We start from the raw sequence: 16,536 nt of genomic DNA on the forward strand, positions 1-16,536 counted from the left end.
CAAAAGCCACCTTTTGAGGGGATAGCTCGTGTCACCCAGCAGCCATCCATCCAACCAGCCAGTCTGGAGCACTGAAGAGCCTCGGCACCTGGGAGTGTCTGAGGATGTAAGCATCATGGGAGCTGCATGGGTACCTTGCACAGACTTGCAGAATCTGCATCCTATGGTCACACACTATCTGCACGTTCATGGAGTGGAATCCCTTCTTGTTGATGAAGGCACCCGGCTCACCCACTGGCGCCTTGATGGCCACATGTGTGCAGTCACTTGCACCTTGGATGCGGGTGAATCCCAGAAATCACTGCAAAGCCTCTGGCTTGCTCTGCCTGGCTGGCCTCATCCATGAGTTGGTGAATGAAAGTCAATGCACGCCTGAACAGAGTGTTTGTCACTAGCTTGACACAACTGTGGACAGCTAATTGGGAGACTCCACAAAGATCACCCATGCAGAAGGGAAAATGGTTTCTGGCTAAGGTGATGCATCCTGTGGCAATGTAAGATTTGTCTTTGCGTGGCTGGGTGGTGGGTGGGGAAAGAATCGTCGAAGCAAGTAATCGGTAGTTGGGATTGTTAGTCTGTTTGGGACTTCTCCAAAAAGTTAGAGAAGCACTTTTTGATGGTCACTTGACATTATGACTCAGCAAAACAGGGAGAAGCAAATCCATTGAAAGAAAGGAGTGATGTTGGTCTGGTACCTGTAAAAACTGCAATTCTGCGGAAAGCGGGTAGGGAAGTATTACTGTGGTGTGGCATTTTCGTTTATGTTAGAAGTTAAAGTTGCTTACTAAATATTGTTTAGTTGATGTTGATTTTTTAGTTAGTTTGTTACGTTAAAATCTTAAAACTTGAAATCTTGTTGAGCAATTCCTTTAAGTTGGTCACTGGGAATTCAAGGCCTGAATTTTTCGGTGATCAAGTGTACATCATCCTGGGAGCACCTGGGAAACGGACCCCCGACCGCGATTTCATGCTAGCTGTCCAAGTAATGGCCAGCCAGCGTGAAACGCACGCTGAAAAGCTCAGCGCTGGAGGCAGGAAGAGGGTGGGCGACTACATCACTGTAGGCGCGGGTGAGCGCTGCGAGAGAGCTCCCTGAAGGCAGACAGCTGCCTCAGGGAGCTGCAGGCCTGCAAATAATGAAATAAAGCTGTACAAAACTACACAAAAATGTCCATACATCACAATCAAGCACCTAAAAGCTACCTCATATAAATGTTGTCCCCAGATATTTATTTTTATTTTATTTCCTATTGGAAATTTCATCACACCCTTGGATGAGGTTTGATGAAAAAGGTAAAGGCCGCCTGCCCGATTTGCCCATCTGCCAACCGTAAGATTGGGCGTGTCACAAAAAAAATCGCAGACAATCACGCCGTTAATGGGCTTAATTGCCCAATTGTTGGCGGGCATGCTTCCGACTTTTGCGGGCACCAGCCGAGCAAAATATCGCGCAAGTGCATGATGACGGCGGGACGATCGCCCGATGTCATCTCGCGCAATTTTACATCCCATCTGGACGGGTGTGCGCCCGCCCACAGGATGTAAAATTCTGCCCCAAATCTCTTGTTTAAAGTTATTGGTCTCTATGGGGATTGTAACAAGTTAGGTAATATAAACATGGTTTGGCAGCTGATTGGTATCTATGACATAATTACACCTTTAATTACTTGCTTTTTGTTACAGACTAAGACACTATCAACTGGCATATATTTCCTGAAGAAAGTGATTGTTTTTTTAAATATACAAGTTAAGACATTAATTTAGATGCAACAAAATGATTTGTTTAAATGATCACTGCAATGAATACATGCAATTGTAAACTTCAGGTTATTTGTCAAGTCAAATTTCATAATTATAAACAAACATCTAATAGCTACTTTACAGTAGGTGAAAAACCCTGACTTTGACAACACCACTGCAAGGTAATTGAGGCAGTCTACTGTCTCAAGTAATGCCCAAGTGTACATGTGATTTTGTCCAAATACTTCAGAAGCAGCGGTGATAACAAATATAAAGATTATCATTGACCACCAGTGTTTTTTTCTGCTTAAGCATTTAGAGTGTTCAAAATACCCACACAGACCAGGGTCTTATCACTTGCCATTACAGTCTTTCCCCAAACATCGAGAAAAGTTCACTGGCCTCCAAACAGGCTGTAAATCATGACCTTCAAATAATTGGTCAACTCTATGCCTCTGTGCATAGCTTGTTGCTGATGCTGTAGAATCAGCCTCACAATGTAAATGGGATGTATTCCACAGTATCAGGGTGTTAACACATGATAATAGGAGTATAAAGCACATTTGAATTGTATCATATGCAGGAAAGATGTGGAAAAGTGATTTCGCAGAATATCTTTTTTAGTTGGGTTAGTTACTGTCTTTGGATCACTTATATATAAACAAATTAAACAAAAATCAAAAACAAAATGTTAATGACTTACAATGCATTTGTCGAAGTTGCGTTTAACATGCACCAGAATGTTTCCAAATGTAGATTTGAGAAAAGAAGAAGGATCACAATCTTGAGCTATCAGTGCTCGCTGGCTCACTATTACCAGTAAATGCAAGGAGTTGGAAGGGTTGATCTTATCACATAGGTTCACAAACCCCTTTAGATCTAGTTCAAGAGTGCTGAAAATTTCACTCATCATTTTTCTTTTACTGCTTATACCAGAATCTTCCTGCCTAGTAGAAAATAAAATAAGCAAAAGCTGCAGCATAAATATTTTGATCAGAAATTGTACCCACCTTCACAGTGTAAGAAAGAAAAGTGTTAATACAGTGGAAAGATATCAGGAGTGTAATAATGATCTGTAGTTACTCAGGTTTCAAGAATTACATATTAGTAAAATACAGAAATTGATGGGGAAGTGAGTTGTAATCTATTTTAGAACATGAAAATCTTTAAACCGACCGACTAAATCAAGAACTTGTGCTTATAAAGTGTCTTTCACAAGCTCAGAGAATTACGAAATGCTTCGTAGCCAATTAAGTACTTCTAAAGTGTAATGCAAGGAAATTTAGCAGCTAAAATGCATACAGCAAGGTTCCACCAATAACAGAGATAAAGGACCAGATAAATTTTTTTTTTTGGTGGTCTTGGCCAAGGGATAAATGCTGGTCAGGACATCGGGGAGTATTTTCCTGTTATTCTTAAATAGTGCAATGGGATCTTTTGTGTCAATCTGAGGGGGCAGATGAGCCTCAGAATATCTCTTTCCAAAGGCAGCATCTCTGACAATGCAGTACCCCCTCAGCCTAGATTATTTGCTCAAGACTTTGGGGTGGAGCTTAAAATCACAGTTTTTTGATTCAAGTATTTTGAAAATTATTTCTGATCAATTTTAATTATTTTCATGAAATTAACAACTCGTGGGATGGCAGATGTTGGATGGGGGGAGCAAAGGAGACAAACTCTTAGGTTATGAAGGGTTAAATCTGATACACACAGGGGAAGCAATGATTGAATGTACAGTAATAACTTTTTCACCTAATTTTCCTCCTCATGGTTCTTACTTTTATTACTTCTATTATCTCTTCTTAGATTCTCCTGGTGAGGAGACACACTACAGTGAGTCTATTGGTGTGGTTATATCTACTTCAATGGTGTTTCACATTTGAATATTACCAGCGACTTGCATTTTAGTCCTCCTCACATGGCTGAACACTGAGCTCTTTACATTAGAGTGAAAAGACACTGAGCAGTAAATGGCAAATAATGGGTGATCAAAGAGGACCACCAGGACTCTGCCCAATGAGAGCTACCAGAGAATTATCAGCATTTTGAATTGCTGTTTTAGTTATGTTCAAAATCATGAGAGAGAAACTGTTCCCATTGATGGAATGGCTGAGAACAGGGAGACAAAAGTGATTGGCAAAGAACCAAATGTGAAATAAGAAAAACAATTTTACGCAGGGAAAGGTTATGATTTGGAATGCACTGCCTGAAAGGATGATGAAGGCAGATTCAATTGTGGTATCACAGTACAGGAGGCCATTCAGCCCATTGAGTCTGCATTGGCTCTCTGAAACAGCATTCCACCTAGTCCCACTCCCCTGCCTTATCCCAGTAACCTTGTACATTCTCTCTTTTCAGGTAGCAATCCAATTCCCTTTTGAATACCTCGATCAAACCTGCCTCCAACAGGTTCCTTTTAGGAATTTGTTCCAGACTCTAACCACACTCTGGGTGGAAAAAAAAATCCTCATATCACATTTACTCTTTTTGTCATTATTTTGAATCTGTGCCCTCTAGTTCTTGATATTCTCAAGTGGGAACAGTTTCTCACTATTTACCCTGTCCATACCCTGCAGGATCTTGAATAACTCTATCAAGTCTCCTCTCAGCCTTCTCTTCTCCAAGGAAAAGTCTCAACCTCTCCAATCTATCCACATAGCTACAGTTCTTCATCCCTAGAATCATTCTTGTGAATCTCCTCTGTACTCTCTCCAATGCCTTCACACCCTTCCTCAAGTATGGTGCCCAGAGCTGGACGCAGTACTCCAGATGAGGCCCAACTAACATCTTATACAAGTTCAACATGACCTTCTTACTCTTGTACTCAATGCCCCTATTAATAAAGCCTAAGATACTACATGCTTTATTAACTGCTCTCTCAACATGCCCTGCCATCTTCAATGACCTATGTACATATACATCGAGGTCCCTCTGTTCCTGCAACTCCTTTAGAGCCTCTCCCTTTATTTTATACTGTTTCACAATATCTTTCCTTCCAAAATGAATCACCTCACACTTCTCTGCATTGAACTTCATCTGCTACTTGTCTACCCAATCCACCAACATGTCTATGTCGTTTTGAAGTTCAAAACTATCCCCATCACAGTTGACAATATTTCCAATTTTCGCATCATCTGCAAGTTTTGAAATCATCTCCTGCACACCACAATCTAGACCATGAATATACATCAGGAAGAGCAAGGGTCCCAACACTGACTCCTGAGGAACTCTACTACAAACCTTCCTCCAATCTGAAAAACAACCATTTATCACAACTCTGTTTCCTGTCACTTAGCCAATTTATCCAAGTGCCTACTTTTCCTTTTATTCCATGACCTAGAATTTTTCTTACAAGTCTCTTGTGTGGCACTGTATCAAATGCCTATTGAAAATCCATATACACCACATCAACAGCATTTCCTTTATCAGCCTTCTTGTTTACCTCCTCAAAAAACTACAGCAAGTTAGTGAAACATGATTTTCCCTTGATGAATCCATGCTGGCTTTCCTTAATTATCTCCTTAATGCTGAGAGAGCCAGTGCAGACACAATGAGCCGAATAGCCTCTTTCTACACCATAACAATTCTGTGCACTTGTCTAAGTGATTATTGATTTTATCCTGCACTATAGTTTCCAGAAGTTTCCCTTCCACTGAGATCAAACTGACTGGCCTGTAGTTGCCAGCTTTATCCTTGCACCCTTTTTTGAACAAGGGTGTAACATTCGCAGTTCTCCAGCCCTCTAGCACCACCCCTATGTCTAAGGAAGACTGCAAGATTATCACTAGTGCCTCTGCAATTTCCACTCTCACTTCCCTCAGTACCCTTCGATGTATCTCATCCAGTCCTGGTATCTTATCTATTTTCCAACACTTCCTTTCTCTCAATTGGAAGTTCTTCTAGTGTACCAGTTACCTCCTCTCTCACCTCAACCTGGGTAGCAAGTGCTTCCTTTGTAAAGACAGATGCAATGTACTCATTCAACACCTCCATTATTTCTTTAGCCTCCACATGCAAGTCCCCTTTTTTGTCCCCATTCGGCCCACTCTTTTTTTTACCACCCTTTTATTATTTACATGCCTACAGAAGACCTTGGGGTTCCCTTTTATGTTTGCATAACATGGCAGCAGAACACTTGGGCAAGTTGTAGAATCTCCTTGCAAAAGGTGGCCATTATGTGGTCACTGATGGAAGCACTCACAGCCCCTTTCAATGTTTTTATTAAGGTTTCGACCAGTTTATATCATGGTTCAAGCTAACAGCGCAGCCTTGCAGTGTGGGTTAGGAGAATGCCTGAGCCTGAGCTGACAGCATAGCATGCAGTCCAGTGGATGAAGCTGCCGCCAACTGGTCAAGTGGAATAGGGCAGAGGTGGGTGGGGTTTCGGACAGCCATGAAGTGCACTACACACTGGCCATCCTAGTGGTGCCCAGCACTCTCCTGCATGCATGAAGGGGCCTTCAGACTTAACCAAGAGGGGTTCTTAGGGCACATATCCTAATCCACGAGTCTTTCTGTTTGATCTTGCAAGAAGAGAAGATCAGAATCATGGTGATTTAGCAGTATGCCTCATGGCTTACAGAGAGCAGAGAAGGAGGAGGAGTGCAGTGGAGGCATCTGGTTCGGCAAAGGGATGAGCAGCTCCCTTAGGATGAAGAGGCGGCAGGGCCTTCTGTGCACGCAGCTGAAGAAGCCACAGAGCGCCGTCGCTGGTAGGCGCTTCACTAGACCCAGAGTCTATAGACAGCGCTGGTTATTCCTACAGATGAGAACCAGTGTTGCCGGAGACTACACATGTCTAGGGAGCGGGTCGGTCACATATGCCATCTGCTGCAGGATTTGGCGCCATGAGGACATGGTGGCATCCACTTCCAGTGGCTGTAACAGTGAACGCACTCAATTTCTATGCCAGTGGGTCCTTCCAGGCTCTACAGGTGACCTGTGTGAGATCTTGCAAGCCTCCACGCACAAAGTATCCAGGAGATCACGCACGGCATCTTCAAGAAGGCACAGAACTTTGTGCATTTCGCTCAGGATCAGGAAAGCCAGGAAGCAAGAGTGCTGGGATTTGTGCAGATCTCTGGTTTTCCACAGGTGCAGGGAGCCATCGACTGCATTCACGTGGTGTTTAGGTCTCCGTGGCAACAAGCCGTCAACTACGTCAACCACAAGGGCTTCCAATCGCTGAATGTTCAGCTGGTGTGCGACCACCACAATGCATCCCTGACATTTTCCAGGGTCCAGAGAGGCTGCAGAGTTGGCTCCTCGGGGACAGAGGATGTGGCTGATGACGCTTGTGTGGCGGCCTCAGACTGCAGCAGAGTGACATTATAATGAGGCTCATGCCAGATTTTGGTGGAGCAAACAATAGGCATTTTGAAAATGATAGGCTCCAGTGCCTCGATAGGTCCAGTGGAACACTGCAGTGCAGTCCACCAAAGGTGTCACATATCACTGTAGCTTGGTGCACATTACACAACCTGGCGCTACAACGGGGGAAGGACCTAGCTGAGGAGGGGATGAAAGAGTTGCACATTCCCTCCAATGAGGGGGACATCGAAGGGGATGATGGTGATGAGGCCCTCACAGGCGAGGATTCTGGCGATGAGGCTACTGCACTGGCCAGATGATGCAGATGCACTCGGGAGGCCTTCTTAGCCGCAAGGTTCATGGGGGATGATGACAAGATGCAGTGATGACAGTCCTGACATCCTCACCTTGCATCTATGAACATTTGGCTCCTATGTGGCTGATGGCAGCGCATATACCCTCAGTGCTCAGGCTCATGTCATGGGGACGCAGTGGAGGCCCTAACAGTCACTAGATTCCAGGAAGATGAGGACGACATGCAGTGAACACATTCCATATATCACATTGCCTCTGTGAATGTTTGACTCCTGTCGGGCTGAGGGCAGCTCGCTTACGCTCTGTGATCAGGGTCAAATCATGGAGATGCAGCTGTGAAACTTTAAATGCATCTGATTCTTTGTCAGCCTTCAGCACCTGACCCACTTCAGGAGCACAGCGTCACTGGTCACAGATGCTGAAGAGATGGTGGGCCAGCCCCACCTCAAAGGTGCTGAGAACACACACAGAGAATTATGGAACTCTGTGAAGCCTGCCCACAAAATTCTGGCAGAAATGACATGCACCATTGAGGTGCAGGCATCACTAATGTGTCTAGTGAGTGCGAAACCGGACCATCACTTTGGTTTGAAGGTTACACACTGCACAGGGAAGAGGCTCTGGACTGAGACACCTGCCTTTACCTTGTGCAGGAGCCAAGGTTTCACATCTGAGTGACAAGAGTTACATATTAATCTTCCTAACATAACAAGGAGCCATTCTAGGGAGTTTATTTACAATAGCGAAGATTAAGTAGAAGTGATTAACACCCATGCCCAGGCTGTGCAACTACATCTTCTTAGCGAGGTGTCAGCTGTGGCTCAGTTCATAGCACCCTCGCCTTTGAATCAGAGGGTTGTGGGTTCATGTCCCACTCCTGGAAACCAAGAAATGTGAATGTACTCGAAAGAGTTACATGCGAACTGTTGATAACTCGAAAGAGTTACATCTTCTTAGCGAGGTGTCAGCTGTGGCTCAGTTCATAGCACCCTCGCCTTTGAATCAGAGGGTTGTGGGTTCATGTCCCACTCCTGGAAAACCAAGAACTGTGATTGTACTCGAAAGAAGTTGCAATCTGTGACTGTTGGTAACTCGAAAGAGTTTCCCCCAGTAGGGTTTTTGAGGTGTCAGCTGTGGCTCAGTTCATAGCACCCTCGCCTTTGAATCAGAGGGTTGTGGGTTCATGTCCCACTCCCAGAAACCAAGAACTGTGAATGTACTCGATAGAGTTACATGCGAACTGTTGAAAAAGGAGGTGTCAGCTGTGGCTCAGTTCATAGCACCCTCGCCTTTGAATCAGAAGGTTGTGGGTTCATGTCCCACTCCCGGAAACCAAGAACTGTGAATGTACTCGAAAGAGTTACATGCGAACTGTTGATAACTCAAAAGAGTTATATCTTCTTAGCGAGGTGTCAGCTGTGGCTCAGTTCATAGCACCCTCGCCTTTGAATCAGAAGGTTGTGGGTTCATGTCCCACTCCCGGAAACCAAGAACTGTGAATGTACTCGAAAGAGTTACATGCGATCTGTTGATAACTCGAAAGAGTTACATCTTCTTAATTTACTCACATTTTGATTTAATGTTGGTTAAGTATCCTTTGCATTTTGTCTTTTGTTTTTGCAGTTTCCCTTTAAGGGGCTGCCTTTTACTTTGTCCCTTGGTTTGTTAATTTAGTTTGTTTGTTTTGTAACAAAAAGAGTTACATCTTAATCTTCCTAACCCTGCCGCTACGTCTTGGTGCTCCCCCGACATCCACAGCGGAGGTGGAGGCAGCCTGCTCACTGCTACGCCCTGTCTGTGATGACCTTGGCAGGCGTCCTCTGGAAGGTCAAGACCTGGAGGTTCCCAGCCTGCTTTCAGGGTCCTGCTGTGTGGCAGTGGCACTCTCCTTAGCCTTTGGAGCTGGAGCTGCTGGGGTCACAGGAAGAGGGGATTTAGACGGGCTGGACACTCCTGGAGTCACCTGGGTGGATGGCCCCAGAATGTGCACCTGCTGGTCCTCCTCCCTATGGGTGCCCGAGGGCCCCTGGTTGGCTCCTTGAGGAGAAGGAGAAGCTGGAGTGAGATCCAGCTGCCCTGTACCCCTCTCGCGTACACACTGTTGGAGGCCAACTATGGCGTCAGCGATGGAGTTGAGCCCGCTCAGCAATGCAGGACCAATGTCCTGGACCAAGGTTTCCATGGTGGCTGCCATCCTACCAGTGTTGACTTTGGTATGTTGGCATGCCAGTGCTATCACCCCAGACTGAAGGCGGACGGACTCCTCCATTGTATCTTGCAATCTGAGGAGTGCAGCGAACATCCTTTCCTGACGTCCCCAAGCTTGCCTTTGCAACTCCAGCAACTGAGGTATGACCGAGTCCAGAGGCTCCTCACCCAACTCGGAGTCAGCAGATTTCTGGTCTCCAGCAGTCCTCCGAGTGCTGGAATCCTGGGAAGTCCCTGCCTCCACCTGCTGTGGATCAGATAGTGCAACGTGCTCACCAGATTGTTGGCGTCAGGTGCCACAGCAGGAATGGGGGGGGAACTATATGACGAGAAGGATAAAAATCAGTTTCACGCTGTCGTGAAACCAGCTTGTGATCATCCGCTCCATCCATCGTGCCGCCGCACATTAGGAACCTAATTTCAATACTTTAGTACATCATTATAAGCCTTGCTCGGCGGAATCATACCCCTACGTTGGATCATCTGGGCAATCACACCGACGTGCTTCACAACTGTACACAAGCGGCGTTCACCTGACGAGCTGCACTTCACTCAGGACTCTGAGGTTTGTTTGCCGACCTTGCTTCTGCAGCACTCACAGTCATCAGCGCCAGGTTTCGCAGGCAGCACCACATCACTTTTAGGGGGACTTATGGGCAGGTCTCTGCCTACCACACCAGCTTCAGGTGGTGTTTCAATGGCTGCAGGGCTAGGGCTTGCTTGGGGAAGGGAGAGAAATGGCCTCAGGCAAGGGAAGTGGCTGAAGGATGAGGGCTGTACTGGGGATGGTGGGTATCCCAGGGTGTGCGTGAGGGCACATGTTGATCTGTGCAAGTGGCCTCAAGATGGTGAGGACTGAGGAGGTAGTCTCCAGAGGAGATGAGACCAGATGGAGATGTGAGGGTGTGTGTGAAAGAATGAGTGGTGCTGTCCCTTGAGCTGGCAGTGAGTGAGATGCCAGTGAATGTGTGAAGGCCTTGTCAGTGTGCGATTTACCCTGATGGCACAGATAAGATCATTCAGTTTTCTGCACTGGGTGGCTGACCTCTTATGTGCAGCTGACCACCTCTGCCACTGCCTCCCAAGCTGGAGTGGTGAGACTGATGGGCCTTCTGCAGCCAGAGCAGGGTTAGAGTCCAGAAGGCGTCCCAGGGATGTTTTAGTGAATTGGGGGGGCCGCATTCCTCTTGGCTTTTGGGGCCAAGTCTTCACGGAGCAGTTTTGGGCTGCAAGCATTGAGAAGTGTGCGTGCAGCTGCAGTTTAAACATGGCGACCTGCTTGAGGAAGCGGTGAGGTAATGGTGTGGCGGGCAAATTGGAAGTCACCCACCAGCGAGACGGCGTGTTTCCTGTGGCTGCACAATTAATGAGTTGGGAATGGGATGATACGGTGTGAAAAGTCGCCATTGCGGCTGTCAGGTAAAACAACTTTGTTCCCGCCTGTTAATGCACTTAGTGCAAATCTGGGATGATTCAGCCCTGTGACCCTGAGACTACTCTAGAACTAGGTCCCATTGAGGTGTGTGTCTCTTTGCTGGTGGAGGGTGCGGGTGAGCGCTGTGACGGGTCTTCAATTAGGGTGTCATCAGATTCTTCTTCTGAGATATCTTTGGGGCTTGAGTAGAGGACCTGGCTCATGGAACCCCTCGGCTGCTTCCCAGATGTGCCTGCGAAAACAAAGAGATATAATCAGTGCATGGCAGGTGACTGTTGAACAGGGGAACTCACTCAGAGCATGGATGTCTGAGGGAGGTTGCACTGCTGGATCCTCACTTGGTTGAGCAGCGCCGACCTCACCGTAAGCACAGGAATGGTCCAGATCGTTGCCGGCCAGCTGGACGACTCTATTTTCAATGTCTGTTAGGACCTTGATGTTGGGCATTCCTCTGCCAGTCTGCAACCTCTCTCTTATGTTGTCTGCCAGCTGTCTTGCATGAATACAGATGGAGAGAATGTAAGCAGGACACCTACAAGGCCAGATAAGAATGCCTGGCATGTGTGCATGGTGAGTGGTGCAATGGACGGGATAAGGACACATGAGGATGAAGCTGAGAGAGAGAATGGTGATGCCTTTGAACTGGCAGTGAGTGAGCTCCCTGTGGATGTGTGATGCGTTTGTGAGTGTGCGAGTTGAGAATGATGAGAATAGTGACTTACCGTGGCAGAGCGGAGATCATTCACCCTCTTTCGGCACTGGGTGGCTGTCCCTCTTTGGCAGGGCATTTGCACTGACCACCGCTGCCACCACCTCCCATGCTGGATTGGTTGCTTGCTTGCTGCTCTTCGCCCAGAGTGGGAGTAGAGGACATCAAGGCAGGCCTCCACTACATCCAGTCAGCACCTGAGGGAGGCGTTGCTAAATTTGGGGGCAGGATGTTTCCTCCCTTTGGCAGCCATGACTTTCCGGCAGCTTTTGATTCCTTAGAGAGTGCTAGCTTCGTGCAGGGCCGCCCTTTAAATATGGCGTCCGGTTTATTGAAGGCCTGAGGTGGCGGTGGGGCAGGCAATTAAGAGGCTGCCCCACCAATCTGGTGTGTTTCCTGAGAGTGCATTATTAATGAGGTGGGACGCGCCAGGAATTGGATGATACAGAGTGAAAACCTGCCATTGCGGGCTAGCAGGTAAATCGACTTTTTTCACAGCCGCTACCGCATTTAGTGCAAACCTGGGACGGTTCCGCCCAAGGTTGCAAACAGTCTGGTTCAGTCTCAAGACAGTTGTGAGGGAGACGCATGGATTCTAAGCCAAGGAATGGTGTTAGCAGTGGGGATTGAAGAAAATGGCTTCAGTCTTCTCAATATTTATTGGAGAAAATTTGTGCTCTTTTACTCTGGATGTCAGCCAAGCAGTCTGATAATTGAGCAACAGTTAAAGAGTTGAGAGAGGCGGTGGTGGGGTAGAGCTGTTTGTCATCACTGTACATGTGAAAACTAACACTGTGTTTCTAGATGACTTTGCCAAGAAGCAGTATGCAGATGAAAAACAGAAGGGACCAAGGATCAATCCTTGGAGGACACCAGAGGTAATAACACAGGAGCAGGAAGAGTAGTCATTGCATTTGATACTCTAGCTCCGATTAAATAAATAAGAATGAAACCAAGTGAGTGTTATCCACTCATCTGGCTGATGATGGAGAGGTGTTGGAAGGTGGTGTGGTCAACTGTGTTAAAGGCCTCTGATAGGGTGAGATGGATGAGGAACAATTACTTAGCTTTGACACAGTCACATAGGATGTCATTTGTGACTTTGATAAGTGCCATTTTGGCACTGTGGTGGGGCAGAGATCTAATTGGAGGGATTCAAACATGGAGCTCTGGGAAAGATTGGTGCAGATTTGGGAGGTGACAAAACATTCAAAAACTTTGGAGAGGAAAGGGAGGTCAGAGATAGGGCAGTGGCTTGCAAGGTGGATTGAGGACTTATTTTTTGAGGAGAACAGTATGATGACAACAGATTTGAAGGAGAAAGGAAAAGTTCCAGAAGAGAGAGGTTAGTTAACAATATCAGCTAACATAGAGACCAGGAAGGGAAGTTGGATGGTCGACAATTTGGTTGGAATTTGGTTAAGGGACTGGATTCTTCCTCTGGGAGCAGGAGTTAGGACTGTTACTGGGTCCCAAACCTGCCCCTGGATGGAAACAGTTGCTGACTGGGATTTCCACATGAGCACCCACTTAATTAGCTTGGACACAAGTTTGCTATCCAGTTAAGGACAGCAGGCAGGCTCTCAAAGCTGGAGGACTGAATCGAGACCTTCCAGCTCGCGAGGAGGAGGCTGTAATGGAAGGTAAGTAACAGAGAGGGTGCATCAAGTTGGAGGTTTCCTCTCTCCAACTTTTTAAAATCATTTTGTCCTGGATCTTGTGATCAGTGGCGAAGTGGAAGTGTTTGCCACTGAATGCACGAAGTACAGCCCTACCTTGGTTGTAGGCTGCAGTAGGAACTTGCTTTCCTGGTTTGCAGCATTGGTCCAACGGCTGAGTCAATGGAAAGGCCTAGCGGCACTGTGCATTGCTGGCAAAGCCACGGCCCTTTTTGATGCCATGAACTGAAGACATGCTCCTTGAACACTATGTTCAGTTCAAAGACAGGTAAGTCTTTCTTGGCTCTTTGGAATTTATTTGATGGTGGCAATGTTATAAATTTAAATTTTATGGCTCCTCTCGACCCCCCCACCCTAGCTCTCCTCAATCAAGTGATGTTTCTTACAATTAAGAGACTGAGGAGTCAGAGTGGAGAGGGGAAATCAGCTCAAGTTCCTGAATGACAGGTCTCAGTGGAATCATCAGCATGGGCTGCTCTGGAGCCTATTCAGGCAGATCGCAACTTCTGGATTTGAGCATAAGTGTGCTCCCAGAAGTTGTGGTACCATTGCGATCCTCAATAGTGGTGAATCTCTCAGCATTTGCCACTATTGGGACCTCAAGATCTGGGTTATTAAAAATATGGCTTTTGCAGCCATGCCACCACTGTGCTGATGGGGGGTGCGGGTTGGTGGAGATGTACTCCTCTACGGGGTGGCTTGTGGGCTGCACCTGCACTCAGGCAGGCAAGGAGGACTTCTAGGACTGCCTGGAGTGTTGCCCCCCAAGGCTTGCTACTGGGAAGCCACCTCCAGGAATCTAAGCTGGTTCCTGCCAACTGTGGAGCCTTGGAGGCCAAATGGAAAATTCCAGTTGGCCTCCTTTAATTGGCCTCAATTAGGCTCGTAATGATGCCTCATCAACTACCTATTGCGTTTGGGTAGGTAGCGCGATCTGACCCCACCCCTGCAAAAACAGCCTGGAGGCAGGACAGAGCTGGGGAAGCAGCATGGAAGCTGGTGGGCTATTTTTTAACTCCCGCCTACCTCCAAATCCAGCACCAAGAATGATGCAAGCTCAGAGGTAGGGCAGGGGGGAACTATAGAGAAGGTCTAGCCCAATGGGAAAGGGGAAGGAAGGGGAGTGACAGCTGATCAGATGGCCTCAATATTGGTGACAAGGGAATTCATGAGTTCCTCACACTTATTGTTGGAGGTAAGACTGGTGGAGACAGGAGAGAGGGGTTCAATGCAATGGTTCATAGTAAAAAAGAAAGCTGGAGTTATCTTTGCATTCCAGGATGACCATGGAATAATGTGCAGTTTTAGCAGATTAAAGTAATATCCAATAGTGCTTAAAATGGTCCAGCAAGAGTTGGCAATGAATTGTATCTAATTCCAGTCAAGTGTCCATCCTTTGGTCTTAAGGGAATAGAGATGAAAATTGTAGTGGGAGATGGCCAGTGTGAGAAACGTGGGGGTGAGGACGTGGAAGGAAGTAGAGTTAGGAAGACAAGGGGTAAGTGGGTGAAGAGTGATACAAGGAAGTGATTTATCTGTGATTGATACGATGAGTGTGTGAGGTCGCAAGTTCAAGAGGTGGCTGTCAATATGGGTTAGGAAGTTTACATGCAGGGAGAGATTAAGGGAGAATAAGAGGGCAATGTAATAACAGGAGGGAGAGCATAATGAGTTGAGATAGAGGATAAAATCACCAAGGATGAGAAGTCACTATTTGTAGAGGCTGAGGATGGAAAGCAGTGAAAACATTTTGGTGAGAACATTTTTATGGAACTTGGGTGGCAGTAGAGAATGAAGATTTTACATAAGAAGTGAGAGAAGTGTAACAAGGTGAGAGGTTCAAAGGAGAAGAAAGTCCCAGTGGAGCAGGGGAATAGGCAGGATGTGTTGATAAGGGCCACACCGTTACAGTGATAGTCATGGCAGGACAAGTGGTATAGCCAGGTGGAGAGGTTCCATTTGGGTTCAGGTATCGTCATCCCTGAGCCAGATTTCTGTCAAGGCCATGATATTGATGCAAACAAGCACAATAAGCTCATGGATGACAAGGGCCTTGTTCACAAGTGAACTGACATTCTACAGGGAGGTGTGGATAAAGGTGGTGAAAGCTATTATGCTGGCAGAGTTCACAGGGTCAGCACTGGAAGGAATGAGTTGGGTGGGTAAAGATTGGCAAGATGAGCACCTAGCCAATACCTTACCTTTTTGCAAGTAAGTCAACACTATTTGATAGAGGTTGTTATTAATTAGACTACCTCAATTAGTGTACAAGTGGAAAACATCCACATTGAAACAATTATTTTCTTGTGCTGATTACATAAAGAACTGAATTGTTTCACATGAAAATTGTGTTCAATGTGCAAATATGAGTTGCTTAGACCAGAGTTCCCTTTACTATTAGGACTGACATTAAATAGCTTATTATCTGCAAGTTATCTTATTATTTAGGTGACTATGAAGATGATGTAGTAAAAATATTTGCTAGCAACAGTTATTCATTGCTTTAAAACATGATTATCAAAATCAAATAATTGAGTAGAATAAATAAATTATAATACATTTAAGCTTACTGCATCTATATATAAGATCTAGAGGATAACTGATTCTTTGACATCTCTGATATCAACCACCTAATGAATAGCCAAAGAATATAAGGGATACAAAAAATGCTAGTTCATTTGTCCTGCTGAGAAATGATAATCCCGAGTAAAGCACTACAATACAATATTTATTACGCACTCTGCAGCACTCCGATAAATCCGTACTCTCTCTGCTGAGTCTTGGTTAACTGAAAGAACGAGATCACTTCTACTCCCCAGCAACTAGAAAAAAAAAAGATTGAATTTAATGATGTACCATTTTGGGTTTGAAGCTCTAGGTCTGTTCGGGTAATGTCAATGATGAAACATTCAATAAGCAGCTTATAGATTAGTGGCATTCAGAATCTCTTTCAGATGTGGTTACTGATCAGGAGAAAGCAATATCTCGATGTCACTGATTTTTAAATTAAGTTTGCTGACAAATTTCAACACCAAAAAGGATGTTGGCCACCTCTAATACAATAAAAATTTAGTATAGGTTAATGTAGAATGTTAAATTGCAATCACAATATCAAATGCCACCACTACTACTTTAACTGT

At 45.8% G+C, this 16,536-nt stretch overlaps 1 protein-coding gene across 2 annotated transcripts in view; it reads right to left on the reverse strand.

The window, feature by feature from the left end:
* LOC144683742 (exocyst complex component 1-like) overlaps positions 1-16,536 on the reverse strand; it is a 141,315-nt gene that overhangs the window by 17,918 nt on the left and 106,861 nt on the right. The window contains exons 13-14 of one of the 2 annotated variants that reach the window (XM_078547083.1): positions 16,136-16,218; positions 2,444-2,687 (exon numbers count right to left, since the gene is read on the reverse strand). The exons of the other annotated variant lie outside the window; for it this stretch is intronic. Coding sequence (XP_078403209.1) covers positions 2,444-2,687; positions 16,136-16,218 — 327 coding nt within the window. The remainder of the gene's footprint in view (positions 1-2,443; positions 2,688-16,135; positions 16,219-16,536) is intronic. 2 annotated transcript variants of the gene reach the window in all.

Source organism: Cetorhinus maximus, chromosome 8 (genome assembly GCF_964194155.1).
Source record: "Cetorhinus maximus chromosome 8, sCetMax3.hap1.1, whole genome shotgun sequence".
Classification (NCBI taxonomy): domain Eukaryota; kingdom Metazoa; phylum Chordata; class Chondrichthyes; order Lamniformes; family Cetorhinidae; genus Cetorhinus; species Cetorhinus maximus.